Source organism: Panthera uncia (assembly GCF_023721935.1).
Source record: "Panthera uncia isolate 11264 chromosome A3 unlocalized genomic scaffold, Puncia_PCG_1.0 HiC_scaffold_12, whole genome shotgun sequence".
NCBI classification, from domain to species: domain Eukaryota; kingdom Metazoa; phylum Chordata; class Mammalia; order Carnivora; family Felidae; genus Panthera; species Panthera uncia.
Window position 1 is genome coordinate 3,918,808 of NW_026057579.1, and position 22,697 is coordinate 3,941,504.

Here is a 22,697-nt window from a genome sequence, read left to right on the forward strand (position 1 = left end):
CAGGTTAGCCTCAGAGTGGAATTTTACATTTCTCTTTGTGGATGTCCAGGGAGGGTTGGCTTGATTTATAGCCCATCTGGTTTTCACTTAAAGCAAATATGAAAAGAAAGGAAATGTATCTCTCTCTTAGAATTTCTAAGGGGAACAGAGTATTAAAATGAGAATAACCACGTTTGGATCACATCTTTGTTTGGATTTACTTTGATGTGATTTCATCTTACCAGCACTTCTTCTTTTGGAATACTTTCCTACAGATTACATTCCAGTTTCTTTTTGCTTAAAGGTTTTTCACATGTTGGTTTTGATTTTAATTATAGATTGCTCCAGTTGTGTCAGCGAACTATGGCCCTTCCCGTAGGACGAGGAATGTTTACCTTGTTTTCATACCATCCTGTTCCAACGGAACCACTGCCTATTCCTAAATTGAATTTGACTGGTATGTTAAATTCTGTGCTCAGCAAGAAAGGAAAATGATTAAGTATTATTTTTAGTGGCGTTGTTGAATTGTTTTAGTTAAAACCAAAGAAGTGTTCTTTCTATCCCCAGTGATTTCATATATTATTAATAGCTACTCTAGTGGTTGTCAAAGCTCAAATAGCAAAGCACAGTAAACATTGAGGGACGTAGCATGGAGCCTGTAACTAGGTTTTGCTTTTAATGAAACCATTTCATGATATAAAAAGGCACTTGGGAAAGTTTAGAAAGATACTGATAATGGTGAGGTTATTGAACTTTAAATACTCTTAAAGTAGAATATGTAGATGGTCAAGTACAGTAGTCTCACTTGGTAGGGTTCACTGGTGTTAACATTTTGGTATGTATGGTTCTCAGTTTTTTCTATTTTATAATTTTATATGTGCTTACTTATCAGCAAATTTGAATCTGTTTTAGAAATTGTTTTAAAATTTACTGTAGAGGGAGAATCCTTTCATACCTACCAAACATAGGTGTACAATTATATTGTGTATATGTGTACGTAGGTAGGTATTTGTATACACGTTTTTAATCAACAACTTGATTTTTTGTTTGCTCCAGAGTATTTTATTTAATGGAATATAGTTTATGTAAACAACCTGGTTTTGTTGGAGGTTATCGTTTTTTTTTTTGCTATTATAAACATGTTGTCAGGAGGGTGTAGTCATTTAGTTTAATTGCTTTAAAAGTGGAATTCCTAGGACAGCTAGATTTTTAAGGCTTTGATATAACATATTGTTAAATTACCTTTCTGGTTGGTTGTGTGGATTTTTACTTCTGTGAGATGGAAGTGTGTTCATTTCTCAATATTATGGGTTACAGTGGGTTTTATAGTGCATGCTCACCTAATGCTAGTTTGAATATGTTCTCAAGGTGCTGGTTGTGTACATTGAAATTATCATTGAAAATTCCTGAACTATAATATGTGTGGTTTCATGAGACCTCTACAAAATATATATATTATACATGCAGTAATATATATAATATATGGAAATATAATTCCACAGTGTTTTAAGTTGCACAATTTAATAAAATCCAGGGTCCCACTTAGATATGTGGAGATCTTGCACATTTAGTAGCATACGGAAAATGAGAGAACAACACATTTTCATCTTATTATATCTGTTCTGGAGCCCTAATCTTATTTAGAGATACAGCAAGCAGAATTACCTTCAGTATTTGAATTGTTCTCCCTCTTAGAGATGAAGCAGTATGGCAAAATTTGACTAATTACTGAATCTTAGAGAACAGAGTATATAGGTGTTCATTCTATTAATCTTTCAACTGTTTGAAGGTTTTCATATAAAGAATTTGGGTTAAAAAGAAAATAATCTCGTGCAAAGTTGGCAAATGTTAAAATGTATTAAATCTGGGCAGTGATGCTTGGGTGGGTGTTAAAATATAAATACATGAATCGTCTTTTTTGTTTTCTGAATACATTTAATTAAATTTGTATATTCAAATTTGCATGTTCTGACATTCATCCAAACTTTTATTTAGCCATTTTGGCAAGCTCTTCCCCCCCAAAAAACTTATTATCTTGTTTTAATAATAAATTAATTTAGGAAAAGATACTTTCTTAGAATAAATAGCTCCTTAACTCACACTGTTACACCCTATTTGTGCTTTTGTGTGTTGTTATTCTTATTGAAGAAAATTTGTTTTAGCCTTTGCCTGTCATTTTCTCTTGTGTGTAAATACTCTGTCTTATGCATATGATGATTGTCTTAGAAAGTGAGTTTTTTCATTATTAATCTTTCTGCCTTTTGAGAAAGTAAAAATATACTTCATGAACTTGTCACCCTGTGTGGTGCTGTCATGCACCAGCATTTGAGTTAGCTCTTAGGTACGCAAAGTAAAACAAACATATTTTACTTTGTGTGTATGTATATGTATACCAACTCCAATTAAGACATTATGCATCTATTTGAAATTTATTTTACATAACTTCAGAACTCCTTTAAAACCATATTTTCAAATGTGTAGTGAACTGTGCAATTTTGTGCAATATTTGGAATACTTAAACATTCATCCATGGCGTGACTTAATTAATACAGAATATTAGATATAAAAAGAATTTGTATTTGCCAGTACACAGTGTAGATCAAAACCAAAAGACTCAAGGAATTCTAAGAGAGCATAGCATCATGAACACTTTTTTAAATTTATTTGTTTTAATGTTTATTTATTTATTTAACGTTTTTATTTTTGAGACAGAGACAAAGCATGAACGGGGGAGGGTCAGAGAGAGGGAGACACAGAATCCGAAACAGGCTCCAGGCTCTGAGCTGTCAGCACAGAGCCCGACGCGGGGCTTGAACTCACGGACCGCGAGATCATGACCTGAGCCAAAGTCGGCCGCTTAACCGACTGAGCCACCCAGGCGCCCCATGTTTATTTTTGGGAGAGAGGCAGAGGGTGAGCAGGGGAGGTGTAGAGAGAGGGAGACACAGAATCCGAAGCAGGCTCTAGGCTCTGAGCTATCAGCACAGTGCCCTTGCAGCTCAAACTCACAAACTGCAAGATCATGACCTGAGCTGAAGTTGGATGCTTAACCAACTGAGCCACCCAGGCGCCCCATAATTTACATTGTTCTTAAACATATTGACCATAAAATTTAATTCAGCAAATACTCTTTATGGTTCACTGGGTAACTTGAGTCTATAAAATTATACTTTTTATTGTACTATCTGATTGCAATTTGGCGTCTTTAACAATTGCAAAATTAGATACTTATAGAGAGATAAACATGTATTGATAAGAGAGCAAATTTTAAAGGTTCTTGTCTCTTTTTAAAGGTCCTTATCTCTTTTTAGAATCTATTTTTCTTTAATGTCCAGAGAAAAATGTAGGATGCATATTTAGAATTAACATCAGTGTCATCAATCACAGGTTAGAGTTTATTATTCATCTAGCTTAACTTTAATGTTAGTCTCCATTTTATTATTTTTTAATTTTTAATTTTATAAATTTCTTTTAATGTTTACTTTTTGAGAGAGAGAGAGAGAGACAGAGTGCAAGCCCGGAAGAGATAGAGAGAGGAGACAAAGAATCTGAAGCAGGCTCCAGGCTCTGAGCTGTCAGCACAGAGCCCGACGGAGGGCCCAAACTCACGAACCGTGAGATCATGACCTGAGCCAAAGTCATATGGATTCTTAACTGACTGAGCCACCCAGGCGCCCCATTTTATTATTTTTTAGACCTGTTTTTTTTTTTTTTTTAATGTTTGTTTATTTTTGAGAGACGGAGAGTGAGCGGAGGAGGGGCAGAGAAAGAAAGGGAGACACAGAATCCGAAACAGACTCGAGGCTCTCAGCTGTCAGCACAGAGCCCGATGCGGGGCTGACTCACAAACTGCAAAATCATGACCTGATCCGAAGTCAGATGCTTAACCAACTGAGCCATCCAGGGACCCCCTAGAACTTTTTTTTTTTTCCATTTATTTATTTTGAGAGAGAGAAAGAGAACATGTATGTGTGAGCATGTTGTGAAGGGGCAGAGGGAGAGGGAGACAATCCTGAGCTGGATCTGCGTTGTCAGCGTGGAGCCCAATGTGGGCCTCAAACTCACGAACTAGGAGATTGTGACCTGAGCTGAAATCAAGAGTCAGACCCTTAAGCCACCCAGGTGCCTCTTTATTTTTATTATTTTTTTTAATAAGCTTTTTTCTGTTTGAAAGAAAAATTTCAAAGCAGTAAGTATCCTAATCAGATCTGATTAAAGTTAAATTGGCATCAGTTATCTGATTTTAGCCCCGTGTATTTTAGCAAAAGGATGATGAATTATTTTGTTTTTAAAGTAATTATTATTATTTTTGGGGGGTAGAGTTGACACATAATGTTACATTAGTTTCAGGTGTACAGCGTAGTGATTCAATAACTGTGTTATCCTCACCACAAGTATAGGTACCATCTGTCACCATAGAATGTTGTTATAATGCCATTGACTATATTCCCAATGCTGCACCTTTTATTTCTGTGACTTACTCATTATATAACTGGAAGCCTGTATCTCCTTCCCACTCTCCTTCACCCATTTTGGCCATTGCCCTATTCCCCTCCTTTCTAGTAATCATCACTTTATTCTCTGTATTTATAGGTCTGATTCTGCTCTTTGTTTATTCATTTCTTTTGTTTTTTAGATTCCACATATAAGTGAGATTATATAGTATTTGTCTTTAGCTGTTTGACTTACTTCACTTAGCGTAATACTTTCTAGGTTCATTCATGTTGTTGTAAACGGCAAGATCTCATACCTTTTAATGGCTGAGCAAAATTCCTCTGTGTGTGTGTGTGTGTGTGTGTGTGTGTGTGTGTGTGTGCGTGCGTCTTTGTGTGTGTATGTGTGTATGTGCATGCCCATGCTACATCTTTATTCATTTGTTGATGGATGCTTGGGCTGCTTTCATATTTTGGCTATTGTACATAATACTATAGTAAGCATAGGGGTGAATGTATCTTTTCAAATTAATGCTTTTGTTTTTGAGGGGTAGTGAATACCCAGTAGTGGAATTACTGGATTAAATGGTATTTCTGTTTTTAAATTTTTGAGGAACTTCCATAGTGTTTTCCACATTTATATTCTCACTAACAATGCACAAGGGTTCCTTTTTCTCCACATCCTTGTTAACATTTGTTAATTCTTGTCTTTTTGATTCTAACCATTCTGATAGGTGTAAAGTGATAGTTCACTGTGGGTTTGATTTGCATTTCCCAGATGATTGGTGATGTTGAATGTCTTCTCATATATGTTAGCCATCTGTATGTCTTCTTTGGAAAGATGTCTATTCAGAATCTCTGCCCATTTTTAATTAGATTTTTTTTTTTGATGTTGACTTGTAGAAGTTGAATATTAACCCCTTATTAGATATATCATTTTCAAATATCTTCTCCCATTCAGTAGGTTGCCTTTTTGTTTTGTTGATGGTTTCCTTTGCTGTACCAAAGCATTTTATTTTGATGTCATCCCACTAGTTTATTTTTGCTTTTGTTTCCCTTGCTTTAGGTGACATAGTTAGAATAATGTTGCTTTGGCTGATATCAAAGAAATTACTGCCTATGTTCTCTTCTAGGAGTTTTTTGGTTTCACTTCTTGCATTTAGGTCTTTAATCCTTTGGAGTCTATTTTTATATATGATGTAAAAAAGTGGTCCAGTTTCAGATAATGAATTATTTTAAACAAGTAGTATTTTTCCACCTTGAATCAGGTTTGACGTACATGTATAAAAGTTTAAGTACTCACAGTAACCTAATATCATTCCAACTATTATGGGGTTAAGGGTTTCAAATGTAGAAAAGGTAATCTCGTTTTCAAAAATCTAAATTGAATAATTACGGATTTATGAATTATTACTCTCTCAATTTTAAATTCGTTTGCCTGAATAGGACGGGCCCCTCCTCGGAACACAACAGTAGACCTTAACAGTGGAAACATCGATGTGCCTCCCAACATGACAAGCTGGGCCAGCTTCCACAATGGTGTGGCTGCTGGCCTGAAGATAGCCCCTGCCTCCCAGATCGACTCAGCTTGGATTGTTTATAATAAGCCTAAGCATGCTGAGTTAGCCAATGAATATGCTGGCTTTCTCATGGCCCTGGGTCTGAATGGGCACCTTACCAAGCTGGCTACTCTCAATATCCATGACTACTTGACCAAGGTGAGACTCTCAGCTCCTGGCATTGTGCCTCACCTGGGCCACTGCAGTAGCTCCTAATCGTTCTGTTTGCTCTTCTTTATTTTTGTTCCTCTAAATCCATTGTTCTCACAGCAGGCAGAGTGATCTTTCTAAAGACTTCCCGTGTCAAAACTTTTTAAAGATTTTGCATTGCTCTTGATACACATGCCAGGAGTCTATGTGATCCCACTCGTCCAACTTGGCTTTGTATCTCTCATCCCCTTGCTCTCCACATTCCAACCATAGGGACTGGCCATTTGAGCTTCTTGGTAAACCACATTTTTTCACATCAGAGCTTGGCAAACCAAACTCTTTCTCTTGGTGTGAACTCTTCCATTTTTATGTCATAAAAATTCACCCATTTAAAGTCTACAATTCAGTGGTTTTTAGTGTATTCAAAGAATTGTATATCCATTACTGTTGTTAATTTTGGAACATGTTCATCAGTCCATAAAGGAATCTCATAGCCAATAGCAGTAACTCCATTCCCTTTTCCCTCTAGCCTCTGGCAACCACAGGTCTACTTTCTGTCTCTATGGATTTACTGATTCTGGACCTTTCATATAAATGGAATCATAAAATAGGTGGTCTTTTATGACTGGCTTCTTTGTCTTACCATAATGTTTTCAAGGTTTGTTCATGTTGTATCATGTATTAGCACTTCATTCTTTTTTATTGCTCAGTAGATACTCCATTGTATGGATATACTGTATCCATTCATCAGTTAGTGGATATTTGGGTTATTTCTACTTTCTAAGTGTTATGATTAGTGATGCTGTAAACACATGCATGTTTTTGTGTGGACGTACGTTTTCATTTCTCTTGGATATATTCCTAGGAGTAGAATTGCTGGGTCATGTGGTAAATGTTTGTTTAAATTTGAGGAACTACCAAACTGTTCCCAGAGTGGCTGTACCTTTTTACGATCCCACTGGCAATACATCAGGATTCTAGTTTCTCCGCATTCTTGCCAACACTTGTCTGTCTTTTTAATTGTAGTCATCCTAGTAGGTGTGAAGTAATATCTCCTTGTTTTGGTTTGCATTTCCCTGATGGCTAATGATGTTGAGCATCTTTTCATGTGTTCATACACCATTTGTAAGTCTTCTTTGGAGAAATGTCTGTTCAGATCCTTTATTTTAAAATTGGGTTGCCTTAACCAAGTTGTATTTTTTTATATATTCTAGATACTAAGTTAATTAACAGATAAGTGATTTGCAAAAATTTTCTCCTATTCTGTGGGCAGACTTTTCACTTTCTGATGGTATCCTTGAAGCACAAAAGTTTTTAATTTTAATGAAGTCCAGTTCATCTACTTTTTAATTTTTTTATTAAAAATTTTTTTTAAATTTATTTTTGAGAGAGAGAGAGAGAGAGGGAGAGGGAGAGAGAGGGACAGCGTGTGAGCAGGGGAGGGGCAGAGAGAGAGGGAGACACAGAATCCAAAGCAGGCTCCAGGCTCTGAGCTGTCGGCACAGAGCCCAACCCAAGGCTCGAACTCACACACTATGAGATCATGACCTGAGCTGAAGTCAGACACCCAACCGACTGAGCCATCCAGGTGCGCCTCATCTATTTTTTTAATTGCTGTGCTTTGGTATCATATTTCATTGCCTAACCCATGGTCCTGTTGCATTTATACTTGTGCTTTCTTCCAGGAGTTTTATAGTTTTAGCTCTTACATTTAGTTCTGTGATCCATTTTAGAGTTAATTTTTGTGAATGATGTGAGGAAGGGGTCCAACTTTATTCTTTTGCATGTGGTCTACAATGATCACAGCACCATTTTCTGAAGACTATTCGTTTCTCATTGAGTTGTCATGGCATCTTGTGGTCACTTAACCGTTAATGTGAAGGTTTATTTTCTGAATCACATCAGAGCCATTTACATGTTGTTCTCTCACCTGACCTCATTTTCTCTTACTTTCTAAAGCTAATTTCCTCCCTTTCCACTACTTTTCCTGGCTAATTTGTACTAATCCTTCTGGTCCTATTGTAAATTTTACTTCTTCAGAGATTCTTAATAATTCTCCAGCTCCTCCTAATCTAAATTAGGCTTTTTAAAAATACTATTTCATATTATTTTGTGCTTTCTCAGTATACTGCCTTTTAAATAATGTATTTGTATATTTTAATCCAACGCTTTTTTCCTCCATTAGGGCACTAGCATTGTGAGAGAAAAGAACTACGTCTGTTTAGTTTGCTGTTGTATTGTCACTTCTCACTCTGCCTGTCAGTAAAATTGCTTACTGAAAGTACCGGCAGGCAGTACTGTATTTAAGACTACATATTTGTTTTGGTAGTGATTTACATCTCATTCTACTTTCTACCTTAGGGTCATGAAATGACAAGCATTGGACTGCTCCTTGGTGTTTCTGCTGCTAAACTGGGCACCATGGATATGTCAATTACTCGGCTTCTTAGCATTCACATTCCTGCCCTCTTACCCCCAACGTCCACAGAGCTTGATGTTCCTCATAATGTCCAGGTGGCTGCAGTGGTTGGCATTGGCCTTGTATATCAGGGGACAGCTCACAGGCACACTGCGGAAGTCCTGTTGGCTGAGATAGGTACGGTATTAATAGTGCTGTGTCTTCATGAGCATACATTTTCCACTCTGCAGGAGCCAAAGTAAAAATGATAGTAAAAATCATAAAAATTAAGGGAAAAATAGTAGCTTTTGTTAGAATATTCTCGTGCTAATTAAAAAAAAAGTAATATATTCTGAGACTGATATTAGTGTGCAGATTATTAATTTGCATGTTTATTTGGTGAGCCCATTGTTGAGTTCCGGATCATATTTAATGAGGTAACCTTTGGTCTTTTTTTTTCTCTCAGTACCTTTTTTTTTTTTTTTTTTTTAAAGTTTTAGTTATTTTGAGAGAGAGAGAGTGTGCATGCATGTGCTCGCACGAGTCAGTGAGGGGCAGAGAGAGTGGGAGAGAGAATCCCAAGCAGGCTCTACACTGTCAGCGCAGAGCCTGATGTGGGGCTCAAACCGACGAATCACAAGATCGTGACCTGGGCGGAAATCAAGAGCTGGATGCTTAACCAACTGAGCCACCCAGGTGCCCCTAAATGTATAAATTTAGTATCCAGCCAAACTTTTAGGATCCATACACAGAACTTCTGGCACAGTAGGGCTCACTATTATGTAGATTCAAAATAAGTGCCTAAAATACAACATTTAGCTTAAAAACATTAAGAAATTTTTTTTAATGTTTATTTTTGAGAAAGTGCGAGCATGTGTGCATGTGCAGGGGAGGGGCAGAGAGAGGGAGACACAGAATCTGAAGCAGACTCCAGGCTTTGAGCTGTCAGCACAGAGCCCGATATGGGGCTCGAACTCACATACTGCTTGATCATGACCTGAGCCTAAGTCAACCAACTGAGCCACCCTCGTTTATTTAGCCACCCGTATTTAGCTTAAAAACATAGCATCCTTCTTGTCCATCATTATCATTTGAACATGTTTTTTACCCCCTCTAATGAGTGGATTGGAAATAGCAAAACAAAAAAACAAAATGCAAGAGATTAAAAATTAAAATGTTTATGAGCACCCTTCAAGAATTTTTTTCTACTTCTTGATAACTTTTTTTTTTTTTCTTAATAAAACCCAATGTTTCACAGTGTCTGAAAGTCATTGCTTTCAAATTGGTACATGAAAAGAACCGTTTTGGGCGTTATTTTGTAGTAAACTGACAATTGTGGATACCATTTGTAGTAATGTATCTTTCTGAGTGAGGTTATATTGAATTCATGGTTCTTACACAACTTACTAGAAAGTTAATTCTAAGACTTATGATAGAATTTTAAGAGGCCAGCTTGAACTGTGTTATTTTCTTTTACAGGACGGCCCCCAGGTCCCGAAATGGAATACTGCACTGACAGAGAGTCCTACTCCTTAGCTGCTGGCTTGGCCCTGGGCATGGTTTGCTTGGGGGTAAGCCCTCTCTGTGCCTTCACATGCCTCAGTAATAATTATCTGCATGTTGAGACAAATGATCTTGGTACTTAACTCTGAATACCACTCTGTCTTACTCTGACTTAACCTGATTCTCAGCTCTTTTTTCTTTCTGCATATTTTTCAAAGCGCTAGATTTGGAAATGGGAGAGAAATTGTATTGAAAAAGTGGGCTTTAAGGTTTATATCCCCCTGGCTTAGATGTAAATGCTCATGAATGAACTAAGGGAATAAAATATCTCCAAGAATCTAGGACATAAGATGAAGTGGTAACCCCCTCAGACAAAAAAAAAAAAAAAAAAAGAAAATTGTGGAAATGTGTATATGATGGGGAGCTTTAAGAGTCTATAGTAGTTGCTAGAGATAAACCATGACCTTTGTTTGGCACCCTGGTATTCACTGGGATCTCAGAATGTTGCCACCGTAGTATTTGCTTTGTGGCAATGTAGTATCACTTTGATCCATCTTTAACCACATCCATGATACATAGTGTAGAATTATCAGAAACGTTTCATTAAATGACTGTCACCTAGAATGTGGGTTCCTTAACCACTAGTACAGTGTTATACTGAAACTAAATTATATAAGGAAAGTTCACTGTCTATTAGGTTTTTGATTCTTCACATTTGACACGTGAATTAAAGAGGCAGATGGTGCAATGGAAAAGCAGCATACTGGAAATTGGGATCTTGATTTGATCCTGACGAGTGAGTTATGTCATTTAACTACGGTATTGTCGGTTGATTAAGCAACTCCATGGATTGTTTTATATCCTTGTTTATATCCACCCCTGCCAGTTACTAGCTATGTAGCCTTGGGCTTAATATCTTGGTGCCTCACTTTCCTCATCTATAAAATGGTAGCTATTTGGTAGAATTGTTATATTAAGTAAGTTAATCCATGTTAAACATATAGAATAGTCCCTGGAACAGAGAAAGTGTTCAGTAAGTTTATTATTATAGTTATCGTTGCTGATGGGGCGCCTGGGTGGCTCAGTCAGTTGAGCATCCGACTTTGGCTCAGGTCGTGATCTCGTGGTCTGTGAGTTCGAGCCCTGCGTCGGGTTCTGTGCTGACAGCTCAGAGCCTGGAGCCTGTTTCAGATTCTGTGTCTCCCTCTCTCTCTACCCCTTCCCCGCTCATGCTCTGTCTCTGTCTCTGTCAAAAATAAACATAAAAAAAATTTATAGTTATTGTTGCTGAAAGAGGTCATAGGCACAGTAATGAAAGGACTCAGGTGCTCTAAGTTCAAGTCTCATTTATATATCTAGTAATTTCTTTTGTTAGTATCATTAACTGTATTATAAAGCCTTTATTTTGTGAAATGAAAGTATTAACTTAAATATATTAAGTGTTATAATTCTTAATGTGAATAATTAAGAGCTTGTTTGAATATTAAGTAGTAGTTATGAGTAGTCGTTATTTTAATTAAAAAAACCCCACAAAATACACTGCTTTCAAGTTAGTTCATTCTTTTATTTGTCAATTTGTATGTGTTATGGATCTTATTCCATAAGATTTCCTTTCACGTGTTTGTTATTTCCTTTTCCAGCATGGCAGTAATTTGATAGGTATGTCTGATCTCAATGTGCCTGAGCAGCTGTATCAGTACATGGTTGGAGGTCATAGGCGCTTTCAAGCAGGAATGCACAGGGAGAAGCATAAATCCCCAAGTTATCAAATCAAAGTAAGTCCATAGTAAAGCAACAGATCAAAATTTTGGAAGCTAAGAAGTGAATTTGCAAATAGTATGTTTCTTAATGACATTTGTATATCTGTTAATTTTAAGCATAGGCCGGAAGAAGAATTTATATTCAGAAGAATTTGTAATATTTCAGAACTCTTTTACATGAATATTTTTTTTGTTTTTGATAGGAAGGAGATACCATAAATGTTGATGTAACTTGTCCAGGTGCCACTCTAGCTTTGGCCATGATCTACTTAAAAACCAATAACAGGTATCGCATTCCCTGACTCCACCTCTTGCCATGATAGTGTGGCTTCCTTTCTGACCTCAGTAGTAAAACCAGATTAATGAGTTTATTTTCCTTGTATAGATTAGCCTGATTTTAATTCTCTCCAGTACTATAAGTTGCATAGATTTTTATCTAGAAACAATATAATCTTGGGACAGTTTTTTTTTATTTTTATTTAATTCCCAATTTTTATTTCTGTTTTATAGTTGATATCAGTGACAGTAAAAGATGCCCAAATTCCTTTTCATTAATTTTGCATGTTGTTTGAGGATTGGTCAAATCAGAAAAATTTAGCATTATTCTATTCTTGGTTACCATTTGTAAAACTGATTTCTGTTTATTTCAAGAACTTTTGTAATAATCACACCATCTACCTTTCCAAGCCCAATAATTAGTGCTGACACTTGAAAGTGTACGGTTGGCATTTATTCTTTTACATTTTACATAGAAAAGGTGGGTAGGAGACATAAACCATAGTTTAAATTTTAAGTCTTTTAATAAAGTTAAAAAATATTCTAAGATTCAAGAGAATTTTCAATGCTATAAATTTCTCCTGTTAGAAAAAGTGAATGTATGCAGAATTAACAAAGTGGCTAAAAACAGATACTTACTCATCTGTTTGGATGAATAATGTATGTCAGTGCTTTCTTGGTACTGAAGATACGAACAAAACAAAACTAAAAATATGTGCTCATAAAGCTTATGTCATAGTGGGACAGACAGTCATACATAACAAATACTGTGTTAGAAAGTATCAAGTACTGTGGAAAACAGGGTGGGGATGGAGTGGGGAGAAGGGTTTGAAATCCGGCTTGGGATTCCCATTATTTTGCCCTCTACTTGAGCAGTAATGCTTACTGATCTCCACCACCACCAGATCTATCGCAGATTGGCTTCGAGCTCCTGACACCATGTATTTGCTGGACTTTGTGAAACCGGAATTTCTCTTGCTTAGGGTATGGTACTTTGTAGTTTGTTATTTCTGCTAACATGAGGAGTCTTTGGGGTTCTCGAGTTTAGCTTGTGACTATAGATGTTTCTACAAGGGAGACCTTTTACTGTTAATCCATCCTGTATGTAATTGGTAGTATTCTTTTGAAATTTTCCCAAATGTAACTTGTAGGAATGCCAGGAAACACAGCCATGTTGATATGTAATACTAGGAGTTGACATTTCAACTTATTACATTATTCAACAAGCAGTAAGTGTCTGGGGCTTCATTACTGCTTTATTTTATATTCTTTAATTATTAAGATGCAGCATTACTATTAAGAGTATAACTGATGACTGTAACTGTTTGACATAATTGCCTACATTTTTCCCTTGATTCTTTAGTGTTTAAACATGTATGTTTTTAGCATATGAAAGCCTTTAAGTTCTATAGACAGTGCTAAGATTCTGATTTTTCTTTAATGAAGCAAGTTAAAACTTGCTTTTAAAAAAAGTCCTCTAAACTTTGATAATAATCAACTCAATTTTAGTTTTTTCTGTGTTAAAATCTAAATCTTCAATTTATTTTAACGAGATTAGCCTCAGGTTGATATTATGTACTGTCTTTTTCAAAATTGCCATCAGTTGGGAACTGATTTTTACATAATTTAATATTATCATTGTTATTTAATGTATGAACTTTGCCTACTCTGATTAGTTTTATCTTTACATTTTTAAGACACTTGCTCGATGCCTGATTCTGTGGGATGATATTTTACCAAATTCCAAGTGGGTTGATAGCAATGTTCCTCAAGTAAGTATGTATAATAAATATTGTTAGATTGTTAATAGCATAAATTGCGATTTCTTGTGGGATTTTCCAAAACCCTATAAAATACTTTTTAGAATAAAAGCAATATTGATGATTATTTATAGTATCTTTTGAAAACATAGGAACTTTTCAGTTTAAGATTGTGTGCTGACCCTAGACTGCAGCTGTGGCCCCAGATTCCAAGAAATTATGGTATTAAAAATGAAATACACCAGAGAACCCTCAAAAAGTATTTTTGACATTTTTAGCCTAATTAAGCACACATTGATTTAAGATGCTATTTTACTTTGTGGCAAGTTTAGATCTCCTATATAATAACTTGTTTTAATTACTTTATAGCATATTTATTTAATAAGCCAAATAGTTAGAAATAAGCAGACTCTTTTTTGAATTCCAGATCAGGGGTGCCTGCGTGGCTTAGTCGGTTGAAGGTCCTATTTCGGCTCAGGTCATGATCTCACAGTTTGAGTTTGAGCTCCACGTCAGACTCTGGGCTGACAGCTCAGAGCCTGGAGCCTGCTTCCGATTCTGTGTGTCTCTCTCTGTTGCTCCCCCACTCACGTTCTCTCTCTCTCTCAAAAATAAACATTAAGTTAGAAAAAAAATTGTAAGCCAAATATTGTAAACTAAATATTGCCCTTTAATCAACTGTCCATGTCTGATAGTCTCTGTTCCTTTTTTTTTTTTTTTTAATTCAAAATTTTTTACTGTTTGTTTATTTTTTTGTGAGAGACAGAGCACGAGCGAGGGAGGGGTAGAGAGAGAGGGAGACCCAGAATCTGAAGTAGGCTTGAGGCTCTGAGCTGTCAGCACAGAGCCCGACGGGGGGCTCTAACTCATGAACTGTGGGTCAAAGTTGGATGCTTAACTGACTGAGCCATGCAGGTGCCCCGGTTTTTTTTTTACTTATAAAGTAAATCTGTTTATCTTTGAGAACATTATAGTATTTCTTGCAGTATTTTAATAAGAAAAATTTCAAAATATGGGTTGAAAACTTTGTACAACATCCATATCACTAGTTGGATATTACAGTTAGTATTTTACTTTATAAACTTGTTTAATCACCTATCCCATTTATTGTTTATCCAATCCATCATTTTTTGGTGAATTTCAAAGTTAGTTGCAGACAGTAGTTACTTTTCCTTACATATTGCAGCTTATGTATCATTAACTAGAATTCAGTATTTGTTTACATTTTCTTCCTTTTAAGATAAAATTTTATATGATGAAATCCACAGATCTCAAATATTCTAGGTTTGACCATGCATAAGCTCATGGAAACAAACCTCTGTCAAAATGACCAGAAGTGCCCTCATTCCCTGCCCCTTCAATCTATACTCACCTCCTACCCCCAAGGCAGCTAATTTTCTGACATTTTCCCAAAATAAATTAGGTTGCCTGATGTAGAACTTTGTGTTAATGGAATCACATACAGTATATATCCTTTCATATAAGACTTCTTTCACTCAGCCTGATTTTGAGATGTTAAGTATATCAGTAGCTCATCCTTTCTATAGTTAGTAAGTGTTGCATTCTGTGAGTAGTCCTTTGTTTCTTTTTCTGTTCTCTTTTGTTGGATACCTGGGTTGGGTTCTGGTTTTAGCTATTATGAATCAAACTACTGTAAATATTCGTACACAGATATTTTTGTGGGTTTATGGTTTAATTTCTTTTGGAATTATTGAGATATGGAGTAGATTATATATTTAGTTTGATAACTGATAAATCTTTTTTCTAGAGAGTATACCATTTTACACTTTGTCCAACAATTTATAAAAATCTAGGTGCTGTGTATCTTGTCAGTATTTGGTGGTATTAGTTTTCTTAATTTTAGGTGTGTTAAGTATGTGATGATATCTTATTGTTGTCTCATTTTGCATTTCCCTCCTGGCTAATAAGAATAGGACCTTTTCATTTGTTTATTGCTCCTTCATGTATCTTTTTTTTGTGAAGTGTCTTTTCATATCTTTTGCCCGTTTAAAATTTGTGATGCTGGTCTTTTTGAGCAGCTAGAATTTTTTTCTGCAAACCTTTCTTTCTTTTTTTCCCAGATTTATGTTTTCCAAATATTCCTCCCAGTCTGTGGCGGTCTATTCATTTTCTTAGTTACTTTTGATAAGCAGAAGATTAAAAAAATTTTTTTAATGTTCATTTTTGAGAGAGAGACACACAGTGTCAGCAGGGGAGGGGCAGAGATAGAGGGAGACATACAATCTGAAGCAGGCTTCAGGCTCTGAGCTGTCACCACAGAGCCTGATGTGGGGCTTGAACTCACAAATTGTGAGATCATGACCTAAGCCGAAGTTGGACGCTTAACCGACTAAGCCACCTAGGTGCCAGTATGTTATTTTTCAAATCATTTAATATTTGTAACTTGAATATTAATGTCCAGGTATTCTTGCTTTTTATTTTGACAGATTATAAGAGAAAATAGCATCTCTCTCAGTGAAATTGAATTGCCTTGCTCAGAGGATTTGAATTTGGAAACTTTATCGTAAGTCATGAAATGTGTAAATCAAACGAGCTACCCTAGCATCTCTCATAAATAAATAGAAATACACTGTGTAGGAGAAGTGCTCTCCTTGATTTGAGTAATTCCGAATCCCCCGTGTTTCCAACCATCACTTATCAGATGTTCAGAGTTGATTTTTTCTTAGTTATTTGTTTAGCTCTCTCAAGTATAGAGCTCTTGCCTTGAAAAAACAATATCAGAGATTTAACTTGTACGTATTCCTTTTATCCTTTCCATTAAAAAAAAATTGGCAGTTCTCAAAAATGATCTTCTTTGCTGTGTGTGAAGCACGTAGGCAAGAGGCACACTTTATCAATCATGCTGATTGAGTAGAGGCACAATTGAGCATTCCCAGGAGAATAAAAACTAGTTTAGAGAGCAGGAATATTTATTGTTTTTACCCCAAGATAATACTTATAATGAATTTTAAAGCAAAATAAAGGTAGTATTAAATTTCTTGTAATCTGTTTTCAGGCAGGCACATGTCTACATAATTGCAGGAGCCTGCTTGTCTCTGGGTTTTCGATTTGCGGGCTCAGAAAACTTATCAGCGTTTAACTGTTTGGTAAGAAATAACTTAGTTTACTTTGTTCTGTTTTCTTTTTTAACAACGTGTTGATACACTTCTTTTAACTTTAGATTTTTTCTTTTGTTTTCCAGCATAAATTTGCAAAAGATTTTATGACATATTTGTCTGCACCTAATGCTTCTGTAGTAAGTCTTTTTTTTATCATAAATGATTATTCTTCTTGGGAATTAAATTGAATTTGAAGAAAATTCACTGATAATTCAGTTACCTGTGTGTTGTCAAGTATCTCTGCAATTTGTTTGAGTTTAGAATGGAGGATTTGAAGTTTTGGCCCATCTTTATATTTGTGTTTTGGGATATTAATTAAGGGCAAGTATGATCCTTGAAGGATGTACATGGCATTGAATTCTTGTGAGAGCAAAAACCGTATCCTTCGTGGATTATTGTACCTTACGCCATCCTGTCTCGGGACTGAATATTGTTAACTGGTTTTTAAAAAAATTAGCACTTAGTAAAAATTCAGTTTTGAGACATTGCCCCTCTAGTGACAGGAGAGAGTAAGATTTTATTCTGATAAACACCACACAGATTTATACAACCTTATGTATAATATGAGAAAACTTGAAAGTTAAAAAGTCTAAAAGTAATTAGGTAAATTTCACTGTAGTGTATCTGTACATTGTTGTACCGTGGAGCTATCAAACTCATGTTCTCTAAGAATTTTTTATGAGTGAAGATTGCTCATATGTCATAGATTTAAAGAGATAAAAATACCATGTATAGTAATACCTCAGTTTCATTTGAAAAAAAGAAAAAAACCATGGGTATAGAAAAAGATTTGGGGAAAAGGCCAAAATATTTATGGCTGTTGTCATTGGGTATTAGTATTCCAAGGGATTATTATTTCCTTTTTGATACTTTATTTTTTGAATTTTCTACACCGAACTTGAATTTTGTAGAGGAAATATTTGTTTTTTTGCAGATTTTTTAAACTAATAAATATCTGTAGTCTAATGATGGCCAATCTAGTTTGATAATAAAGAACTGTAACACAACAATTGTAGTATGCTGTCTTTTTGCATTTCCAGACAGGGCCGTACAACCTGGAGACCTGCCTGAGTGTGGTGCTTCTGTCTCTCGCCATGGTGATGGCTGGCTCGGGGAACCTAAAGGTTTTGCAGCTCTGTCGCTTCTTGCACATGAAAACAGGTGGTGAAATGAACTATGGCTTCCACTTAGCCCATCACATGGCCCTTGGACTTCTCTTTCTGGGAGGAGGAAGGTAAATGAATGTGTATTTTTTCCTCAGTGAGAAGATCTCTCTTTTTTTTTTAACTTTTTTTAAAGTTTGTTTATTTTGAGAGAGATATAGCACGAGCGGGGGAGGGGCAGAGAGAGGGAGACAGGGAATCCTAAGCAGGCACTGTCAGCTTGGAGCCCGATGTGGGGCTCGAACTCATGAAACCGTGAGATCATGACCTGAGCTGAAACCAAGAGTTGGATGCTTAACTGACTGAGCCACCCAGGCGCCCCGTAATGAAAAGATCTCTTGAGCAAGATCTATTGGAGTGACTTATTTTGGATTTGAAGATCCATGAAAGTTTTGATCCTGAGTAGCTGTTAGCTTATCCTGGGGTATAATTACACTTTAAAAGGGCCCTTCTGTAGTTTAACCATCAATTTATGCCCTACTTAATAGTGACCATGGTCACTCTACATTCTGAGAGGAGTTGGTACTCAGTTCTTCAGTGCGCCACCTCCCGTTCCCCACTGTTTAATGACTTTACCCTTCTACTGAGCTGAAAGTTCAGGAACACTTCAGACACCAAGTCCTATGAGAGTTTCTTTTTCTTAGTTTCTACCTTCCTTGTTCTCTTTCCAGCATCTGTCATTCCTGACCTCCTCATCTTTTTATAAGACTTCTCCCTGTAGACTGCCATGTAGATCAAGATAGAACTCAGAATACCTGTTTCTATCCTGCTATCCCTTTTCTGTTTATTTTTTTTTTAACACTTATTTTTTATTTTTGAGACAGAGAGAGACAGAGCATGAACGGGGGAGGGTCAGAGAGAGAGGGAGACACAGAATCTGAAACAGGCTCCAGGCTCTGAGCTGTCAGCACAGAGCCCGATGCGGGGTAGACGGCGAGATCATGACCTGAGCCGAAGTCGAACGCTTAACCGACTGAGCCACCCAGGCGTCCCCCTTTTATGTTAATTATTACTTTACTTCTATCCAAAGATAATCACTATTTAGTCTTATAACACCTTAGACTGGCTTTGCCTGTTTTTGAAATGCAAAATTTTTAAATTCAAAATTTATCGGATAAATATAGTACAGTACTATAGATGTATTTTCTCTTATGGTTTTCCTAATGTTTTCTTTTCTGTAGCTTATTTTATTATAAGATTACAGCATACAGTACACGTAACATGTAAAATGTGTTAATCACCTGTTTATGTTATCCGTAAGGTTTCTAGTCAACAGTAGGCAGTTAGTTAAGCTTTGGGGAAGTTACAAGTTATTCACGGATTTTTGACTATGTGGGGGGGTTGGTACCCCTAATCCTCACATCGTTCAAGGATCAACTGTATTTCTTTAGCTCAACATTGTGAGATTAATCCATGTTGTATGTAGCGATGGTTTATTCCTGTTTCTGTGCTGTTGAATTCCATTGTATGATTATTCCACGGTTATTGATCTACTCTGCTCTTGATGGATGTGTTGTTTCTGGCTTGGGGCTGTTATGAATATTGTTTTACATGTCTTTGATTTTGTTGTATATAGATCTATGAGTAGATCTACAAGTGTATGTGTGTGCTTAACTTTGGTAGGTAATGCCATCAGTGCTCCAAAGTGGTTGTACCATTTTATATACCCATCAGTGTTGTGTGATGTTCCAGCTCCCCATCCTTTCCAACACTTGGGTAATGTTAGTCTTTTTAATTTTAGCCATCTGGTAGTAGTTGTGGTTTTAATTTCCGTTTCTCTGAATAATGATATTTAGCCCCCTTTATATCTTTAATGGCTAACTGGAAATCTTTTGTGATGTCCAAGTCTCCTCTACCCATTTTCATATTGGCTAATATATTTATTTAAAAAATTTTATTTGTGGTAAAATACACATAACATAAAATTTATCTTCTTAACCATTTCTGAATGGGCAGTTTAGTAGTAGTCAGCGTATTCACATTGTTGTATAGCCAATCTCGAGAACTTTTTCACCTTGCAGAACTGAAGCTCTGTCCCCTTTAAACAACAGCTCCTTGTTTCCTCCTTCCCCCATATTACTATGAAAATTCTTTTTATTTTATGATTTTTGTAAACTTCTTTTTCTTCCAAAGTAAACCCCTGCATCTCTCTTGTTCTTTTTTTTTTAACGTTTATTTTTGAGAGAGAGAGAGTGCGAGAGGTAGCGCGCACGCGCACACACACGTGCGTGTACTACCAGGGGAGGGACAGAGAGAGAGGGAGACAGAGCATCTTAAGTAAGCTCTAAGCAGACTCTGTGCTGACAGTGCAGAGCCCAGTGCGGGACTCAAACTCGCAAACTGTGAGATCATGATCTGAGCTGAAGTTGGATGCTTAACCGACTGAGCCACATAATAAAATATATATGTATATTATCTGCAACAGTGTTTTTATTTTTTAAAGTTTATTTTTGAGAGAGAGAGACATAGCATGATTGGGGGAGGAGCAGAGAGAGAGGGAGACACAAATCTGAAGTGGGCTTCAGGCTCTGAGCTGTTAGCACGGAGCCTCACGTGGGGCTTGAACTCTTGGACTGCGAGATCATGACCTGAGCTGAAGTCTGATGCTCAGCCAACTGAGCCATGCAGGTGCCCCAGCAGTGGTTTTATATGATGCCCAGTGAACCATCTTTATTTCAAAATATTTGTAAGAAAAACTCTAGAACTTTAGACTGATCTGCCTGATTGCCATGCGGAGTTTGAGCAAGAGTAAGATAATATAAGGAAAATTTCAGAAGATTTTATGAAGACTATGTGGCCCTGATAAAAGTAAGTTTATAGTATTGATAAGAAAAAAAGCTGTTTGTAGAGGAAATTGTTGTTTATACATTCATCGTAACTTCTTCTGATAACTTTTGCCTTTTTCATTTTTCATTCTAAGGAGATGCTCAGACTTTACAGAAACAGAAAAAATAGTTTGAGAATACCCAGTTAAAAACCCTGTATTCTTAGAAGTCAAGTTTATTATTCTGTAAGTAGGTGTATGTAGAACCAGAGAAGAAGTGGTGTCCTTCATTCGTGTCTTTTTCAGTGTCTATAATCTCTTGGATTGCATTAATGGTCCTCAGTATGGTGATATTTTAGGTTCAAAAACCATGCTTATTAATCCAGGTTTTGGATTTAATATTTGTGAGTTGTTGCTTTTGCTTTCAATAGTAGATGGTCTTGAAATGGCTTAAAGAGGGGCGCCTGGGTGGCTCAGTCGGTTGAGCGTCCGACTTCGGCCCAGGTCACGATCTCACGGTCTGTGGGTTCGAGCCCCGCGTCGGGCTCTGGGCTGATGCTCAGAGCCTGGAGCCTGCTTCCAATTCTGTGTCTCCCTCTCTCTCTGACCCTCCCCCATTCATGCTCTGTTTCTGTCTCAAAAGTAAAATAAACGTTAAAAAAAAGAAAAAAAATTAAAAAAAAAAAAGAAATGGCTTAAAGACTAACTGAAAAGTGAGACATTCACAGCATTGACACACTTGTATTCATCGAGGCATGTTGTCAGTATGCCTTGCCATGGTACTCCACTGAACTGATTCTCAAGAAGGCCTTGGGAGTTTGCACAGTATAATTAATAACCTCTTTCACTCCGGCCTTTGTTTTGCAGGTACTCTTTGAGTACATCAAACTCTTCCATTGCTGCTCTCCTCTGTGCCCTTTACCCACACTTCCCAGCTCACAGCACTGACAACCGGTGAGTCTAGTGATTCTGTCCTCAATGTGATCTTTCCTAAGTTCTCCAAGGGATGATTTGTGCTTTGGTTCCATGGACTCATTTCCAAACTAGTTTATTCTCTTCTTGAACTTAGTTACCTTCCTGGCTAAATCTTTTAAAAAGTTTCTCTAAATATTAGACCTAAAGATAACTTCGGATAGCTGTTGGACTGATCCATCAGTCTTCCACCATTCTTCAGTCGTTAGAACTGCTGTAAACCCCAGATGTGGGCCAAACAAAGTTAACTTTAGGGAAAAATTCATTAAGCAAAAGATAGTAGCCAACAGAAGCTGCAGATGATATGTTTTGCACTATAATTGTTTAATTCCAAGAGAGAAATTGGTCTGATTTAGTGGCACTATCCACTGTCTATATGAATTCCTTTTTTCCGTCTTTTACATGAATGCCAAGAACTTTTTTTTTAAAGTTTATTTGTTTTGAGAGAGAGAGAAAGAGTGGGAACAGGGGAAGGGCAGAGAGAGAGATTGAGAGAGAGAGAGAGAGAGAGAGAGAGAGAATCCCAAGCAAGCTCTGTGCTGTCAGTGCAGAGCCTGACTCAGGGCTCATTCTCATGAAATGTGAGATCATGGCCTGAGCTGAAATCAGGGGTCAGACACTTAACTGACTGGTCTGTCTAGGCATCCTGCATGCTGAGAAGTTTTGTATAAATGAAATGGAAGGGACATGAAAAGCAAAATGCAGCAAAGAATCAGAGACAAATTAGAAGTGGCATTGAGCCATAAGACCTCACACATGTAGAAAAGGTCTGATAATACAGAAGTTCTGCATTTTAGAGCACAAAGAACCATCAGCAGCTCTTCAGTTTTCCCAAGAAGTTTCAGGCATCGCTGGTTTCCA

At 36.7% G+C, this 22,697-nt stretch overlaps 1 protein-coding gene across 1 annotated transcript in view; it reads left to right on the top strand.

Moving 5' to 3' along the window:
- Positions 1–22,697, top strand: part of ANAPC1 (anaphase promoting complex subunit 1) — a 96,311-nt gene that overhangs the window by 50,774 nt on the left and 22,840 nt on the right. The window contains 13 exon segments of the mRNA XM_049652158.1: positions 318–436; positions 5,859–6,130; positions 8,483–8,717; positions 9,999–10,090; positions 11,663–11,797; positions 11,986–12,068; positions 12,964–13,042; positions 13,756–13,830; positions 16,266–16,342; positions 16,835–16,925; positions 17,021–17,074; positions 17,978–18,171; positions 21,732–21,818. Of these exon segments, the coding sequence (XP_049508115.1) occupies positions 318–436; positions 5,859–6,130; positions 8,483–8,717; positions 9,999–10,090; positions 11,663–11,797; positions 11,986–12,068; positions 12,964–13,042; positions 13,756–13,830; positions 16,266–16,342; positions 16,835–16,925; positions 17,021–17,074; positions 17,978–18,171; positions 21,732–21,818 (1,593 nt within the window).